Here is an 18317-nt window from a genome sequence, read left to right as displayed (position 1 = left end):
AGACTTCGCCTCTGGCTGGCAGTCACCTCTCTTGCTTTGGTTATGGCGACCCCACGGCTCTCACACACCACCACTAGGGTGGGGGGAGCTACGGAACAGCAGCGCGCCCTATTCGCGTTCTCAAATTTGTAGGTTTTCGAGCATAATTCAGCGCAAGTTTCCTCAGTCTTCCTCCGAGAACTCTCCGCATGAATTAAAATCCACTATTTCCCAACGATCTCCAGTGAAAAATCATTTCGGGAGAGGATGAGCATGAGCGAAATGGACGCCGAGGGCATCTAGCCGGCGGAGCGAGGTGTGTGTGGTGCGCTCTCGGACGAAAGTCTACAGACGTCGGCAGCAGCAGCGGCGGCCGCACTGAATCTCAGGACGACAACAACAATGGACCGACATGGAACGTCAACGCGCACCCCAACCACGCAGTGAAGGCTATGGATGTACCGAGTCGTTGTAAGATCCCGGCTAGAATGTTAGCCGAAAGTGAGGGCTAGAACATGCCCAAGAAAAATTCGGACACACCTAGTTCCAAGCTCACAGGTAAGCGTAGCGCAAACGGCACTGGGCATCGGTGACAAAACGGGCGCGATTGGATCGAACGCTGCCCGTCGAGTTTATCATCTGCGGTGAGAGAGCGACCCGTATTATTATAATCTTCCGGAGTTGACGCTCGAATCATTCGTACAGTGTCTACTGTCGCCGGACAGTGTCGTAGGCAGACGGACCGGCTGATCGAATCGTACATCGTTCGGTTAACCTTTGAAAGTGGGTCGTCTTCGATGTCCCGACATCGATGGGTGTCAGCCAGTGGAGTGAGTGTTCGGTGAAGTTTCGAAAACGTCTGGGGTTCCGGGTGTCCTGCCGGGGGTGCCGAAGGAAAAAAAGCTTTTCCGGAAGTCCACGCGGAGTCCGACCGCGCCTTTTCCAGGCCACCTCGATGCTTCCGAGCTTCACGAGGGCAATTCTTCTCGAGGATCGAATCACCACTGTCACTGAGACGAAGATTTTCGAGCTCGCTCAGCTGATCGGCTTCTATGGATCGTGCTTCCACGAGGGACACATGTGCTCAAGGTGTTCTTTTTCTATTATTATTTGTGTCACCGACAGAGCCGTATCATGTCTTGTGAGTCGCCCGGCTCAACAGGGTCTTTGTGAACGATTCGGTTTCTGTCCGAAGGTGCTCGTTGTCTTCGCTGACCTTGGGCGTAGAATGGACATTGAATCTCCCTCATTGGTCCTCTCTGTGCTGTAATTTTATCTCGTCCGTCGGGGCAAAAAATCGGTCCCACGCGGACCACGGGAGGCAGCACATACCTCGGACCCCTCTGATACTGCCAGATTCGAACCCAGGATAAGAAGTCATGGCTGAAACCGCGTGCCCGACGATGCCGTGACCACGTCAGGATTTCGAAAGTCGTTTTGAGTCTTACGCTGATTCATTCGCTGCTTTTCGTTTCGCTGTCAGATGATGCTGCTGTCGTCGACGACGTCGTCATCACGAATTCCTTCGTTCGCACGGCGACGAGCGGCGGGCTTTCCTCAATGGGCGATCTGTTGAGATCGGATTGCATCACAGACAACGGAGACATTGTACCACTTTCAATGATTCTGCTCGACCTTCGACTCAGCAGCACCGGGAAGCATCGTCTCCGGCGAATAAAACCGGATCGGTGGCAGCATGGGGCTTCCAGAGCGGGAAAAGCTGGAAGGGGAGGGAGGGGGGGGGCGAGACCACTCGATTCGATAGCAGAGGAGCGACAGCCAAAGCCGGGTTTCCCCGTTCGAAGCAATCGGGCTGTTGAATAGGAGATCGGGGTGGACAGGGTGAGAAGAGCGAGGCACTCAATTGAAGCAATCCCATCGAAATTGCAGCTTGGAAGGGCGGAGGTCGTCTGGCCCGTAGAGCAAGGTCCTTCAAGCAAGAACTTGTTGGAAGGATCAACCAGCTACGTCCGGGCAATCTCCGGCCAGGCTATGGAGGCAAGAACGGAATCAATTCGAAAGAACTCCTCAGCACCTCGCTCGACGAACATCCGATCGACGCGTCTCAAAGGGTAAGCTTCACGGATCACTCTACTCTTTACTTCATATGGTCACAACTATCTTCGCATGGCTGCCTTTTATCTGATGGATCCTGCCGGATTTAACCCCGCTGTGGCTAGCGATAATCCCCGCAATACTACTTATTACCGAATGAAAATTTGAATTCACGTACAATCATGCATGAGCGGCTTTTGTCGCTCATTCGAGAGACGACCTTGTCCGGCTTGATCGATGGCGCGCTGGACGTTCCCGTTCAATGGCTCGGTTGGTAGTCTTCCGTAATCATGGCTATCAGTCAGAATACAACTGTTCAGAGTAGGGTGAACGTAAATAGAAAAGTACGAGCGCGGGCAAACATTCAATCATAGAGTCGACGACAGTTCGTGGGTCTCCCTCCTCCGTGAATTTGTTTTCGTTCATGAGGTCACGCAGACTTATCCGCCGAGTGTGTCATTATTCCAGAGCGGGTGTTTGAATATTTTTGTCATTCGTCTCGCGCAGATCGGGTGGCGCTTCGTCGAAAGACTAGAGAATAATCTAGGTATAAATGATTCGAGGGACGTCGCTCGACTGATTGTCAGTCCGGAGGATGAATTTCGGCGACATCGCTCGCTAGCCGGAAGAGACCGATAGCTAGTCGTTCGATCGAGTCAGTATATCATCAGCTATTCCATCAAATTACGCTCGAGGTATCGATAATAGTTGGAGAGTTGTTGGATCACGGGAGTGTAACGCGGTCTTTGAGTCGATCGTTCGAGTCATTCACATAAAGGTTTGACTTCGACTATTGTCGTTTAAGGAAGCGCAGTCGATTTCGCGGAACCTGCGTGACGTCCAGAATGCTTGCGGCTACTTCAAGGACTGTGTCTCCAAAAACATCCTTGACATGGTGTCCGGAAGTGCTTCGGTTGTACTCGAGACAGTTATACACCTGCTCACCTTACTCAAGAAGAACTTCACCAACGACGATAGGTGAGATATTTCAATAAGGCCCGAGCATGACCGAGATCTCTCGGAGATCGGGAGGCTCTCGGGGCATGAATACAGTCCTCCTGTAACATGGACTTCTATTTCCAGTACGGTGCTACAGTCACGCACGAATAAAGTTCATGCGTGTCTATCGGAACTCCTGGAGTGGTCCGATAATGTGATGTTGCGTCGCGAGGACGCTTGCGTGGAGGGAGCTCAGAGAATACTTTCGTCTCTACAGGAAGCGCTGCAGGCTCTAGTCGATTACTACGATAAAGATAACCTCACCCGAAAGAGACCCAACACAGCTAACGGATTGAGTCATAGCAAGAGCGAATGGTAAATAATTCCAAACGAACTGACGTGGCGGATTCATCAAACCTGCAAGACATACGGCAAATGATTGGCAATGATTGGCAATTATCCCAGGCTAGGCGGGCCCGCTCGATCCGGAAACCGTGTCCCATCGTGGGCTCTCGGCATTCGCTGTGCGAGAGTGAAAAAAAAATCACGGGGGCATGGTAGCAGTCCATCTCTGGGATGAATCGTCCGACAGCGTGACTTTTCGTCGAAGTATGAACACTTGAAAATATTTCAGTGCCAACATTTCCGTGAATTCCCTACCGGACATTCCATTGACTCCACGCGAACGAGAACTCCTCTCCGCTACTCCTGGCCATGGCATGTCGTCGTCGACCGACGATATCCTGACGCCACCTCCGAAGCCCCCCTTGCCATTTTCCTCGTGAGTTGGAGCTGCTCTGAATGTGGCTCGTCGTTTTCTGCTTTGAACGTTCATATAGTGCGGAGGAATTTTCACCTAATAAATATTCTACCCGCACGTCCGCCACGAATAGCCTCCTGATCTGCGGATGGGTTTAGACGTTTCTAGGCTACGTATCTCTCCCGAGCTCATAGCACTGCCCTTCTGTGTATGAGCCGTCTCCACTCTGACCCGATACTAATCCATCCGCAGACTGGACTCAATCGACGCGCCTCCGCTACCGCCAAAGAAACGATCAACCACGAAAGCTTTCCTGGAAGCTCCGTCGTTCTCATCCTCTCTGGGAGACTGGTTGTCTCCGTTGTCGTCACCGTTATCACAGTCGAGGGCATCGAGCGTAGATTGCATCGATCATTCGGAAGACGATATTTGGAATAATAGTTTACCTGGAAGTTTCGCTGAAGCTTCGAACCCGAGTCTGAGCTTTTCGTTCAGCTCCGTCCAAACTACGATGGTCAAGAAGACCTCCACCACAACGAAGATGTGTCGCAGCGACTCGATAGAGCATCTCATATCCCATGAGCTGAACGAAAGCGGAGCCTCGTACTCCACTGTGACCACGGTGCAAAACGGTCAGACGCACACCAAGAAATCCGTCTCTGCTTACAGAAGGTGAGGGAATGAGCCAGCACATGTCGAGCATAATTTTTTCCAGAGGCGAATGCTAAACTGGGAAGTGTCTCTCGCAGGGAAGACCAATTAGAAGACGTTCCCCCGGCCCTACCGGCCAAGCAGCGCCGTCCGCCGGGCGAACGGTTGCCCAGAGTTCCATCCCAATACGATAATGTGCTTCCAATGCTCCCCGCGGAAATAGCTGACGAAATCGTCAGCAAGCTCCAGGATATCGAGTTTCGGGATGAAGTCCCGCCACCCCTCCCGCCAAAACGGAGAACAAGTGAGTTGCGCCGCGATGATTCGGGGAAAGTCTTTAGATTTAATCCGGTCACGTCGAAGACCTGATCATGGACCTCGGCCGATGCTTCACGATCGATTCTCCCGAACGACGAATTGTCCCCGAGGCGGCGGGACTGACACACACTGACGATTCTTACCCTCAATCCACAGTCGAGGCCTACATGCAAACATTTGGTCCGATCCCGTTGCCCTCGGAAGGCTCTTCGCTGGTCGTTCCTGCGGGTAAACACGTAATTTCGCGGGTTGCTCAGCTCACAATGTCGTGGGACGACCCGCCGTCGTCAGAATTCTATGGAGATCAGCCTCCAGCTTTGCCCCCGAAGAGAAGAGAACGCGAAAGGCCGACTGGAACATCGACTCCGGTACCACAGCTCCAGCAGAGTCTTACCATAGAGGAAATTGCGAGCATTCCAAATACCATCCAGACGCCCCTCAACAGTCCTGTAAGTTCGCTCGCTAACCCGTCCGTCCGTCCGCCCGCCCGCCCGGCTGTTCAATCGCGCGAAAATCAATAACAATAGACTACTATCGATCGAGAAATCGACGACTTGTTAAGCTCGGTCGTTCGAATCGGTGACTCGGCGGTATTCTTGGTGCAATCGAAACCCGTCAAAGCTCCCTCAAAACAGTGCTCAGCTCGACGGCTCGCTCTCGCGACCTGCCATCATGGTAATACGATCCTCATTTACCTGAGCCAAATTTCGTTTCGGACGACATTGTTCAATCAGGCGCGACCGGCGAGAAGGTTGCCTGGATTGTCGCAGCCGCCCACGACGGCTCTCAGTCAATTCGACGCTCGGTCGATACGTACGGGAGCGACTTTCGATGCTCGACACGCGCTGGCATCATCGGCGCACAGCTGTTCGACAAACTTTCAAATTCTGCGAGTTGTTGAGCTTCATCGCTTTTCTGCCGAGCGCATGCGCGACGTTCGCGTCCAACTGCTTCTCAATCGCTTTGTGCGCTCAACAGGTGTTGGACTCAACTGAAGCGGTGGAATCGATTCGCGAGGAAGACAGCGGCGTTGTTGACAGCCTACCGGCATCCAAGGAGAACACTCCGCCTTCCAGTATAGCCACTTTGCAGGAATCGATGTCGACCGCTGCCGTCGACATAGTCGAATGCATCGAAGTGGAACCGTTTCTCGTGTTTTCTGACGGCAAAGACGACGTCTTGCGCGGACTCAAAGGCGGTCCCCCGGACGCCCTTCTCGTGTACGCGACCAAGACAACTGACGACAAAGGTCGAGATTTCGTTGTTCAAGAAACCTTCCTCACGACGTATCGATCGTTCATTCCTGCCCAGACTTTGGTCGAGAAGCTCATTGCGAGGTGAGTGGGTCAAGTCGAAGCTTTCTCTGCGATTTTTTCGGAAGCAGTAGGACCTGGGGTTTCGAACACTTATCATGTTTTTTCCAGTTATCAATTATTATAATAAATGTTTTTTCTTCTCAATTTTTCTTCCCATTCTCCTCCTTCTCTTCCAACGAGGGGAAAAATTAAAAAGAAAGAATGGAAAGAGAATATTGATCCATGATTGATATTAATTAATAGAATTAATCAAAAAAGCTTGAAACCACGGGCTCTAAGAAATCAGCGTCGTCGCTCATTGCTCCGTACGATAGGAGACGGTCAAACGGGTTTATTTACCGTTCACAGGTATAACTGCCTGATCCAGTTCAGCACGGACGCGGTGCGTTTGAAGTATGCCCGCAACTCGTTCAGTCTCTTGGTTCGAGTTGTGGACGATCTCTGCCTTTCGGACGCCACCGACGAACTGTTACTCATTCTCACGCGGTTCACCCACCGGTTGTTACAAAGAGGAGACCTTAGTCTGGCAAGGTGAGAGTCTTTTTATTTGCAAACCTTACCACACGTTCATCTTCTCATGTCCACGGATTAGGCTCGCTCGACGGCTCGGGCAGCGAGCGAAATGGGCTGAGACGGAGGCTTGAGATGATGACGACGAAGAACGACGCCTGAGAATGGAGTCCCAGCGCGGATTAGCCGAAAAGTCAGTCGCGCCTCTGGTGTCTCCGCTTCGTGACGGCTGAATTCCTCCGCTAGAAGTTTGATGGATCGCGCTCCGTCGCAAATATCATCTCCGTCAAATTCCGTTCAGATATCCTCACTCACAATCAGTCAGACAAGTACATAACACGTGAATCCTTCCCCTTAGTCATTGCAGGGTGCTGTGAGTACATTCGATTTTTTTTTCGCGGGGAAACATTCGAAGCTATCTGTTTTCGTCTCGGAATCCTCTATTGGGGAAAAGAAAAGAGCTCTCCTTGCCGAGTCGCCATTATTATCGATAGTTTCTGTCTTGCACCGCAAAGCTTCAGCGGAGCCGAATCGGGGCTTCATTCCGATTGTGAAAGGCGATGACGATGTGGCCAACCACTCTCGCGCCGGTACTTGGTTTAGCTCCACAAATCCGCGGTGACTAAGTAAGCCTATCGACTGGGTCGTAGAACCCTTATGTCCCGTGTTATGACATCACGTAGGGGACGTTCTAGGTTATTGTCGCAGTCGATGTGATGCAACCATTTGAATCGGGCATGAATTGCCAGATCATGCATAAGCGATTGAGCGTTCGTTCCCGACGGATAAAGTATGACGAGGGGATTTCTCCTTGCAGAGCTTTACGGCAGAAGGTCGTGGAGAAGCATATGTCTCGTCAACGTGCTCAGGAATGCGTGCTGTACGCGAACCTCAGAAGCGTGTCCCTGTCCCGCGGGAATACGCTGTTGTCGTTCAAGTCAGAAGCGTTGGCGCAGCAAATGACCTTACTTGATAACGAACTGTTTCAAAAAATTGACATACCCGAGGTCCTGATCTGGGCCAAAGAGCAGAAGGAAGAGTTCAGCCCCAACCTCACTCGCTTCACCGAGAGATTCAACAATATGAGCTATTGGGCCAGAAGCTGCGTACTTCAACAGCCCGATCAAAGGGAACGGGAACGTTGCGTGATCAAGTTCCTGAAAATGATGAAGGCCCTCCGTCGGCTGAACAATTTCAACTCCTACTTGGCTCTGCTGTCTGCGTTGGATTCGGCCCCGTTACGAAGACTAGACTGGCAGAGGGCCATAGTCGAGGGGCTGAGGGAGTTCTCCGTTCTTATTGATAGCAGCTCTTCATTCAGAGCCTATCGACAGGCCGTGGCTGAGACTCAGCCACCCTGCATACCCTACATGTAAGATTTGATTTTTCTTCCAAGCCCTTCGTAAAGCCTGACTCCGATCCCGGTCCAGAAACTGTTTTTTGCCGACTCTGTCTTAACGAAATCTCTTTCCATCTCCGGGAAGCGGGAAACGGCGCGACCTAACACCGTATTCCAACATTTCAGTGGTCTGATCCTACAGGATTTGACTTTCGTGCACGTAGGCAACACTGACTACATCGAACACAACGGCGCCCAAATAATCAATTTCTTCAAGTGCTGGCAACAGTATAACATCCTTGAACCGATGCGAAAGTTCAAGAAAAAGTGAGTGCAGCGGATACTGACCCCGAACTGAGAGTGTGAACTCGGCTAATCTCGGCTCAGATCGATCACTCGGAGGGTTTCTGAGCGACCTCCGACGAAGGTTCGAGGATTTTGCCATGAACTCATTTCGGCATGCGTTCCCATTGCAGGCCCTACGTTATACGTCGCAATGATGAAATCATAGATTTCTTCAACAATTTCGAAGACTACCTGTCCGAGGAAGCCATGTGGCAGATCTCGGAGACAATCAAACCACGAGGGAAGAAGTAAGACTATCCAGTGAAACTACAGACTTCAATTGTGAGCCGAATACCGAGAACGGGACATATTCTCTTCATCGGAACTGCCCTCCATGGAACAACGAAAAGTCGATCGCTGTTTTCTATATGCGAGCGGAAATGGGATGAATTTGACTCATCTTGCGCGAGGGGAACGAAGGTGACCGAGTCCGACTGACTGACTGCGTGAGTGTGGAGCACTCAGCTTGAAGAGGTGCTAGAGCAGTGATGCCAGGAAATTTCGCCGCAGGCCAAACGTGAGGTCGGGAACTTCCTGCGGGCAAGCTTTCAAGAGAAAGTCCGTCGTGCAGGGCTGCGTCGTATCCTTTTAGACTGAAGTGATATCTGAGGAAAAACTGTTTGAGCGCTACCAGTAGCGTATATAGGGGGGGGGAGGGGCCAAGGGGACCATGCCCCCCTCAAAACGCCGCCTTCGTACATTGCGGTCTATGAGGATCATCATAATGATTCTGCCCCCCTCCCAGAAACCTTGCTGGCCTCTCCCAAAAAAAATCCTTTATACGCCCCCGAGCGCCACAAGACTACAAGACGTCGCGGTGTCAAAGCTTCGAATTCCGACTTTCTGGAAGCGAGATAGTTCCACAAATCGATCGTGAGTATGGCCTTCGTTGCCTCTGCCGATAGCCTGGATGCGGGGACCCGAATAGCGCATATTTTTCCGTAATCTCGGAATCCATCAAATCTGGCCGAAGAGCGCAAGCTCTCCGTCGGTAGATCAGAGCGGCATAAAATCGGCTCCTTTCGGAACCCTGACAGGCCTAATAGCTCGACAACCAAGCATTTGGCCAGAGTTTAAAGGCCTGCCATCCTCTCTTCGAGAAGTCCGCGAGACACTACAGGCTCTCGAGAAGATAAGGGCCTTCGAGTAGGACACAGCCAGGCTTCTCGCTGTAAATCGTGATATTCTCGGCAAGCTGCGGGACCCGGAGAACTCCTCATCCGGCCATTGGGGTCATTATCGATACATTGATTGAGCCACGATTGTCGATCCATCGATAGGCCAGGGCAAAGATTCCGACGGACAATGCGCGCACCAGAAAGTTCACGAGCTTCTGCTTCAGCTCAGAGCACCCGTCTCCAAAGACGTGGAAAACTCGGGGCTTGCAGAGGCCGACTCTGGAAAAACTCGCGATTGGAGTTCCGCCGACGATTCCGACCCGAGCAACACAACGGTCAGGGTGCTCTTCGTGAATGGAACGGCTTCCTGAGAACAGATAATTTTATCTTCAAACACTCGGCAGCGGTTTCGATCCGGATACACCAAAAGCAATCGGGACCGAGGAAGACTGTCTTGCGAAACACGTTTCTGCAACGACCACGATGGCTCGGCGAGGGATGTACAGCGAAGTTCCTTCAACAACAGTGGATATCGAAAGCGGCTCAATAGACAAGGCTCCTTGAATTCCAGAGCAGCGTCGGACAGCGATCCCCGAGGAAGACCTTCCGAACTCGCTTGCCCAAACTCTATGTGCAGTTAGCCGTGCAATTTTACTCCTATGTGCTTCTTTCACCGATGTACCATGCGGAGCGTCTACATAGACACGCTATCACGACTGCGCGCGAAGACCGACTTTCGGGCGAACCTTCGTGCGGCATCTTATACAGCGAAATCACCTGTTCAAGGATATCAACCTCCACCAAAGAAATGCCACCAAAATGCATATGCCCCGAGACCTGGCCGTCAAAGGGCTGGGAATATATATTCGGCGTTTCCGACCTGAATGCTTCTAGGAAAAATTAGGCATAGATCCCGCTTGGCGGAAGTTTCTGGAAATAACGGAGCAACTTCCTCAGACAGGGCGCCAGACGCGCCGATCGACGTAAGATGGATTATTCGATTAGGCTATTTGTATTCGCTACGCCTGATTTTAGCCAGGATCACATTCATGCTGTTCGCTCAGAAATATGGAGTGAATGGAGCCGATGAAAATAATTCGATGATATATTTATGACTTTTATTGTATAATTCAATCGAACATCGACAGTAATATATATATACTATATATATTTATATATCCAGAGTTTCCCCGACTGAATAAGAGTCCACTTACGATCCAGAACCCAACACAGGGTCGGCCCGCAAGCTGGATCATCCGAATGATAAAAATGAATACTCGCTTTTGCGTTCGGGGCCGATCGGACAGCTCCCATCGGGGTAATCCACGATCCGAACGTATTTGTTCTGATAGATGTTTGATGTTTCTGCCTTTGCTTTTAGCTTCGTCAACTTCTAAGTTTGTGCGTTCGTTTGTAAGGGAATCCATTCTTCGGCCCATGGTAGAAGAGCCACCTCGTTGAAAGAGTCGATTTTTGTCTACACGCGATTATTGATTGATGAGAGAGCTGGAAGCTTCCTTGGAGTATGACTACGAACGACTCGACTCGAAACGAGTTCGCGAATCGGGGAAGGTCGGAGAGAATACCAGAAAACGGAGGGGGGGGAAGCAGATGTTGTACTTAATTTGATCAGCGATGTATCAAAGTAGACGATTGTCTCTGTATGTTCATGTACATACTCGATGTCGGGATGAATAATAAATTGTGAGTTGAATAAAAGAAGATGGGTACTTCTTTTTCTTGGAACTGTTCTAAATACGCTGAGATTCGATGGATTATCCGAACTTCCCTCGCTTACCCATCGGTGGAATCAAGAAGCATTCAGGTTCATTTTGATCCATGTTTCGATGACATAATCCTCTACACGAGGAGCGTCGTACTTCGTCGGGAAGACTTCTGCTCCTGACGGCAATCCCTCGGAGGCAGAAGAATAAACCGCCCAAGAGCATGCACGTTGTACAATCACATAGACGCATACGGAGGGAGTCGAACGATCGATGATCAACGACCCATTCCATGATGATTTCGTGACGAATCAGAACGTGGAAATCCGGCCTATTCATATTCGGGCTAGCTCGTCTATCCGAAAGTGCACGGTGTCTATCCCCATGCGGGAAACGAAAACTTTCAGCGACCTTATTGAGTGTCCGAGGACGCCTCGTAGCGAACTCGGGCCTGTAGCCCGCTTCCTTGACGTACGAACCTCAACAGAACGCATCATGAAACGCTAGGGCGTGCCATGCTGAGGAATCTCGAAGAGATTTCTGTTCCTACTCGTTGAGCGCTCTCAAATTAATTGCAGTACTCATCTCGTTAGCGAGAGGAGGATTTTGCCCAGCAGAAATCTGAAGCCAGCGGCTCGGGAGGGAGACAGACCGCGGAGTCGAGGGAAGAACTTCCCAATCCGGATAATTGGCAGTGTATCAAGCAAACGAACGGCATCCGTGCACGTACAGAGACAAAGCGGCCGACAGACGGACGTACTTGCTCCGATCGAGGCAAAAGGTTCTTTCATTGAGTCACGTAATGCGGTCTGATTTCCCGACCAACTTCCCCATGGCCTGTGCGATCAGGTTGGACGGAACGTGAGCTCCGCAATCCCTTTTCTCGATGTTCGCAGGTGCGAAGGACTCGATGAAGTGGAGAACTCCAAAATCCGCATTTGACGAGGCATTCCAATCTCTTCCGAGCTGAGGCGTTTCAACTCCGCCAGGGAGCCGGAGTCTGAGAGCCGGGATATCAGTATGGCATCGCTCCTGCTCAACAGTAAATTTCGCCGGTAGCCGGCATCGGACTTCATCGACGCCGACGGAGAGATCCCTTGGAACCAAAACGGCGGCGACCATTCCTCGCAGAGGCGCTTTCCTCCCATGAAGCGAGCTCGGTGAGCGAGTAAGTGGATTCTCGTGGGCTAGTTCACCTCAGGCTCAATGGGTGCGGGACGCCGTGAGCTCTTGGCCATCTCTCCGGCGAGTGAGAAATCCAACCGGAAGAGCCCGGTGCTCGACGAGTCCAGGCAATCGCTCCGAGGACGAAAGCTCCAGGCCGCGACTTCCACTCGCAACGCTGTCCCCAATCCTTGGAGCTCGATGACTACCGAGAGTCGCTTCCGAACAGTTCCATGATGATGATGATTGATGATGATTTGATTGAGAGTTTTCGCGCCCAGTCCCGAGTCGAGATGGAAAAATTCATGAATCAGGAGCAATCCAATGAATATCACTCCGAAACGCGACCGAGGTAATATGAAACTCAGGTTGTCAGTAGGGGAGAGGAGGCCAGGGTCCGCTTCCCTTCTGAGCACGCCACCGGTGGAGGCTACTGCTCGTCGAGAATCCGACAGGTCCTTCCTTCCTCTGAGCCTCGCGAGCTCGCAGCATGGAAAGCGATCTGAGAGCCCCGAAACAAGATGTGCGACCAGCCGCGGCTACCGATCTTCCCGGGCGGCACCTAATTAAAAAGTTGAACTTCTGAGCCTCATAATTGAAGAAGTTTCAGCCTCAACTCAAGTAGGTCCGCGGAATTCCTAAACGAGCGTTCGCGCCTCGAGTGAGAAAGGCTATCCGAGCATATAAGACGCATTAGAAGTTCAGGTAGTCCGCCAATCATGGAATGCTCGTTGTTACGCCGCTGCCAAGCTGCAAAGGCCGCAACAGTTCCGGAGCCGTCCCTTGGCGCCAGCGTTTAGTCAAGCATCTGAATTCCTACATACGCGGAAAGCCGTGTCAGCACAGATGAGTTCATCAGGTGCGAGGGAATGGGAGGCGACTGGATCGCATCAACGCGAATGCACAGCTGCTACCGCGATGGCAGTGAACGAGAAGCTCGTCTAGGAGGCCAGCGAAGAAGTCTGCAGACATTCTTGGTGGTTCGAGGCGGGAATATCCGAGAGAGAGACAAACGAATGGAGCCCCTCGATGCATTTGAACTGAACTTGAACTTCCTCCGATTTTCCTCAGGCCCTCAAATCTATGCCCGTACGAAGCATCATCTGTTCCGTAGTCTAATTCGGAAGAGCAATACCCCGTACTCAAATAGGGCACACAAGGGGATGCACTTCTCTTACAGGCAAGCTGGTGTCCGCAAGAGAGTCTCCCACCACGGATCTTGATCTGATTGACCGTCAACTTCTCAATGGTGGCATTGTTGCTTAAATCGACCGCTCCGATCCTGCGATCAAATTGAATCTGCAAGCCTTCGAGGAATCCGAGGGCCAGCGCCGAGGTGAAGGAGGAGGGCTGATTTATGAGGGGAGCCCGAACTCGAGCTGGGAGCTGCATGACAAGATTAAGCTTTCCCGGAAGACGGGAAACAGGTGGGATCAGCATGGGATCTCAGGAGCTTAAGCTCCGAGGGGAAATCCGGGGACTTTCCAAGAGGGAAGCAGCTCACTTTTCAAGAAAGTCTGACTGAGCTTAGGCGCATGTGGCTCTCGCTGAAAGGGAAAAGTGCATATCGATGTTCTCTTTACTCGGCCAGGGCGGTGTGGGATAAGTTTCAAATGACCTCTAGACGGAGGTGAAAGTGAAGGGTCACTGTCAGGGAGGCGCACGGAGGCCCCGGGAACTTCGGTGTAGCGGAGATGCTGTGATACTCTGCATAGTTCAAAAAACAGCAGGTAGTCCCGACGTACTACCGGTGGGATGGCGTGGAAACCTCACCCATATCCGTTTTGAACCGTGATTCCCACTGCATCCAAATAGTGATAATTGACATTGAACGCGTAGTCGTCATCTAGAGACCGCGGCAGACACCGCACCATAGTATCTACCTCGACCGGCAAATTGATCATCTGGCCAACAATGCCATGAGAGCCTTCATGGCGGAGGCGACGAATCTCCATGAAAGGAAAACGGGGTGGAATGAGTCATTCGGTGATTGGGACGAAATTAGGTAGATTCATTGGACCGTCAGGGTATTTATGCCCGTTGCTCTTACTCTCGGAGGGAATCTTATTAGTTCGACAAACCTTGAAACAATTGGGGCATAATCTGAAGTCTGCCCTCTCTTGGTCTGGGAAGACGTCTTTCAAAAACATCGCTATCTGAGGGGATGCCATCTTCGAGTCGCGCTCGAATCATAAACGGTCGCATACATCGCATTCATGACCGAACTCATCGTCCATGAATGTACTCTTGAAACAAGCTGTGGCGCGTCGCCATTGTTGAGATAATTTAGGATATGCGACATCGTTTTGATCTATACTTGCCGAACAAGTCCCGATAGTCCGTGGCTCTGCCAGAGACGAAGACCCATCTGGAGCTTCAGAATCTGACGAAATCCAAATGAATGTTCGGGCTCCGTCCCCGGTCACCTTGGTGCCCGTATATTAAATGAACGCTCGTTCAGGCCGAGCGATTGATGTCTTCGGCCGTTTGCGTGGAGCGCCCGATGAAGCATTCGCTCGTCGCTCTCGACGATTCGAACTCGCTCCTTTCGGCCGCGCCATTGATTAGGAAACTAGCAACGAGGCTTCGTTTTCGTGTACGACCTACACGAGGCCAATTAGAGCATTGACTTCGTCGCTCCGGAAATTTTCCAGGTCATCCCCAGGGCATCAAGTCCGCGATGTTTCCCAACGTAGGCGTAAAAACGACACGCTTTTCACTGAAATGATGCTCTCCGCTGGTGGGCATCGTTTCGGTGTACCGTATAGCGCGGATTCGTTCCATTCCGCATAATATTAGAGCTCGTCGGAGCGACTATTTTTCGGATTCCCAGCAATTTCAGAGGGCTCTGCAGAATAGCTCGCGTGCGCGCCACAAGACAGCAAGCCCAATGAACGTGAGGCTGATGAAAATGCCGCTCCTGAGCTATGATAAAATACGATTCTGGACGAAATCGATTTCTATCATCAGCTTCACGATGGCAGATCTCGTCGATGGAGCAAAACTTGGCTTCCCGGGAACAGAAGGGCAATTGCTCTCTTTTCCCTCCAGTGTTTCTCCTCTAGAATTCGACCGAAAAAGGAGGTCATCAGCCTGCGAACTCATCTCCTCGGGCATAGATCGAGCGTTCATTAGGGCAACCTCGACACGGGAAACACATCCAAGATAATGGAGGGCAGCAAGATAAATAGTTACAATCGACACTCGTTTGTTTATCACGCCTCTTGATCAGCCGTTCGTCGCTGCCCGTTCGAGCTATAATTATCGTGATGATCATAACCCTGGCAAACTTCATCCGCGCGCGGGAAGTAACTCCGGTTCTCGTCGAAACAGCAAGTCGATGCTGCCGTGTGGAATGCGAATAAGGCTTCCAGAACGGCTCCCATTCGGTAGAGGAGGATGGGCTGAACGCACAGCATGCGAGATTCGCTCATGATCCGAAGAGTGCGGACATCTCGCCTACCATGTACCAAGGCGAAGGAGCGGTCTGAGCGAGCCCGACAAGGTCTGCCTTTCTGCATCGACTGCTCTTCGTTCACGGCTTGCCTTCCCTCAGTCGATTCAGAACACGGATTCAATTTTCCCTCATGTAAGGGGAGTAGAGTCTGCGTATAAACGTGACCGTCGACTAACACCGCGCGGCGAGCGTCTGTTTGTGAATAAGCCACCTGACAGTGGGCTTGTGGTCGTAAGGCCGGTGTACATTTTGCAGCAGTACGCTTCGAGGTGCTCTGATATTCCATAAGGACTGCAATCGACTCGTGTAATTTGCTCTTCATACAGGCGAGTCCACTCGGCTGCCAGTTCGCCACATCTCGGCCACGCACGAACCAACGCTCTGTACGCATTGTGGCAGGTGTACGCCGGGTAATGCGTCAAAGCTTGTGGGCGACGTCACGGACTCCGCTGCGCCGCATGTCTCTCCGACCAAGCAACCGATATCCTACTGGCTCGCCTGGCTCCGTCCCAATGCCAGCCAAGGGAAGCTGCGATGTTTAATAAAATACCAACACATCCGTAATACAGTGCTTTGCCGATTGACTTGTTGCCGCCGGCGGTCTCTATGAGGCCTGCATTGGAAGCGAGGAACAGGATAGCGATAGCCCTGGTGTTGGAGCCCGGAATCTGATCTTCTCATGGCTATCATGGGACTTTGACGCGGACCGGAATCGGCAGGTGGCCATAAGAGGTGCCTGAGGGCGACTTGGGGGTCTGGCTTACTATCGGAACTCCTGTCCCGACTCGGGTCCGACCGAGGAAGCTGTCCTCCATCGCTTGGAAGTGACCAGGATCCTCGAAGATACGGCCGAGCGGAACCGCCCCGCTGTGATCATCGGTGTGCGCGAACTAGCTCGGGAACAATCCTGGGGAAATTGGGATTTCTCTTGAAATTCATATTTCGCGACAAGATCTCGGCTTCCGCTATTCGACCTGCATATCTCGAGTCCCATGGGCTCTCTCGTCAACGCGCCCTGATCATTCGTACGAGAGCTCACGAATAGTCTCGAGGTTAGAACTTCATATCCGAGCGGCCTTCTGACATGCTACAAATACCCGGAGTTCTCCGCGTGGACTTTTTGCATCAGCTTTTTCCATCATTCCCACATCCATCAGTTCATTCGTTGATGAATTCGATGAAACGGCTGGTCGTATATTCATTCGTTCATCCATCTGCAACCATATATCCGTCGTTTTTACGACATTATGCCGACGATGCTTGTAGAAGGGCGAGGCAAAAAAAGAGAAGAAGGAAAAACGTTGCGGAGTAAAGTGGCTTCATTTCATTGTTAGCCGTCGCCAGCTGCTCCTGGCGCAGACAGAGAGGCGGAGGGGGCTGCTCACGTCGCAATGGAAACTTTATTCCATTTTCGCAAATGTCGTTCGTTTGGCGATGTTGCCTCCCTGGGCCGTCGCTTCGTTCACGGCACTTCCTCGCTATCGCTCGCCTCGGAGACGCCAAGTCCCCGTTTCCCCAGAGGGCCGCTTTCTCTCATGACGTTTTTCCACTTTCGACGGCGCTAGGATTCCAGAGGTTTTCTGACGACCTTTCGGAAAAATACGAAATTTCAGTGCAATGGGATTCTCCGCGGGGTCGCCGATCTCCGTGGCGAGGGAGAACTCGGCTTCCGAATTCTCGATTTCGAGAGACTCTGAATCCACTCTCTAAGAGAGCGGATGAGCCGGGTTTGAATAGGTAATTTAATTATAGAGGTCGCCCTCGGGGTCAAAGCGTACATACTTACGTAGTCGAAGCGTGCGAGCTGATGCAAACTACAAACAATAATCTCCAGACACCGCAGCAGTCGAGCTGTGAGGAGTCGATCGCACTTCTAGCTGAAGCGCTTAGACAAGGCGATTTCGGACGAAGTCTCTGAGGTGCTTTGTCCCAGCTGGCCTGAGACAGGGACGGCAGGAGAGAGCGCCCGCTCGACTGACTTCCTTAGCAGCCCGCAAAACTGTTAAGGACTCGGTGCTTCACACTTCACACCCGAGTATATAGCTGAGGCTTGTCGCGGAGCTTGAAAGAGTGCTGATTCGGAGAGTTACTTTGTTTCTCCTCGATGCCTATTTTTGTGTTGGCTCAGACAACGATCGATGTTACGGCGAGAACTCCCCTCTAGAGGATACCGTGCTCGTTTGGGCGGCGCGGCGTGTTGCTCTCTTAAGGTCAGGAAGCTATCAACTCATCCGATCGCGGAGCCGCTTTTTTCCTTCTCCGGGGACCGCCATGAATCAATCGATAGACTTCCGATCTCGTCCTTATCGTGCAGGCCCTCCTTCGATAGGGACCGGGCAAAGCCAAACCTTGCGGTTGACTTGCATCTGTGATCGTCCAGGCTTTTAGAAGATTGCGATTAGTTCAGCAGAGTATTACGTGCACGGAGTATCCCGTCGTATTCCCAAGTGTGGAGTCGAGGATCGCTCCCGTCATGCGACCTTTGAGCTGTAATGTCGGCGACCCCGGGAGGAACTCTCCCATTCTCTCGGCGCCCATAGACTACTTCCAAGTGCAATCGCTCTGAGAGCCTGAAACAAGAAAAAGAGAAATGTCCCGCTCCCGGGTCAATTTGATGTGCCTGCCGTTTTTACCTCATGTTC

The 18317-nt window shown here is 51.7% G+C and overlaps 1 protein-coding gene across 1 annotated transcript; it reads left to right on the top strand.

Moving 5' to 3' along the window:
• Positions 1–494: 494 nt before the first annotated feature.
• Positions 495–8464, top strand: C3G (C3G guanyl-nucleotide exchange factor). Its single transcript, XM_029111478.1, has 13 exons — positions 495–537; positions 1870–2051; positions 2840–3012; positions 3118–3348; positions 3608–3754; positions 3986–4405; positions 4483–4688; positions 4859–5199; positions 5681–6039; positions 6367–6549; positions 7346–7900; positions 8054–8194; positions 8344–8464. Exons 1-13 carry the CDS (start codon positions 495–497, stop codon positions 8462–8464), a joined length of 3102 nt encoding a protein of 1033 aa, XP_028967311.1.
• The last annotated feature ends 9853 nt before the right edge of the window (positions 8465–18317 follow it).

The sequence above is a fragment of the Galendromus occidentalis genome, unplaced genomic scaffold, assembly GCF_000255335.2.
Source record: "Galendromus occidentalis unplaced genomic scaffold, Mocc_1.1 scf7180000077442, whole genome shotgun sequence".
In the NCBI taxonomy this organism is placed as follows: domain Eukaryota; kingdom Metazoa; phylum Arthropoda; class Arachnida; order Mesostigmata; family Phytoseiidae; genus Galendromus; species Galendromus occidentalis.
This window is presented reverse-complemented; position numbering and strand designations above follow the sequence as displayed.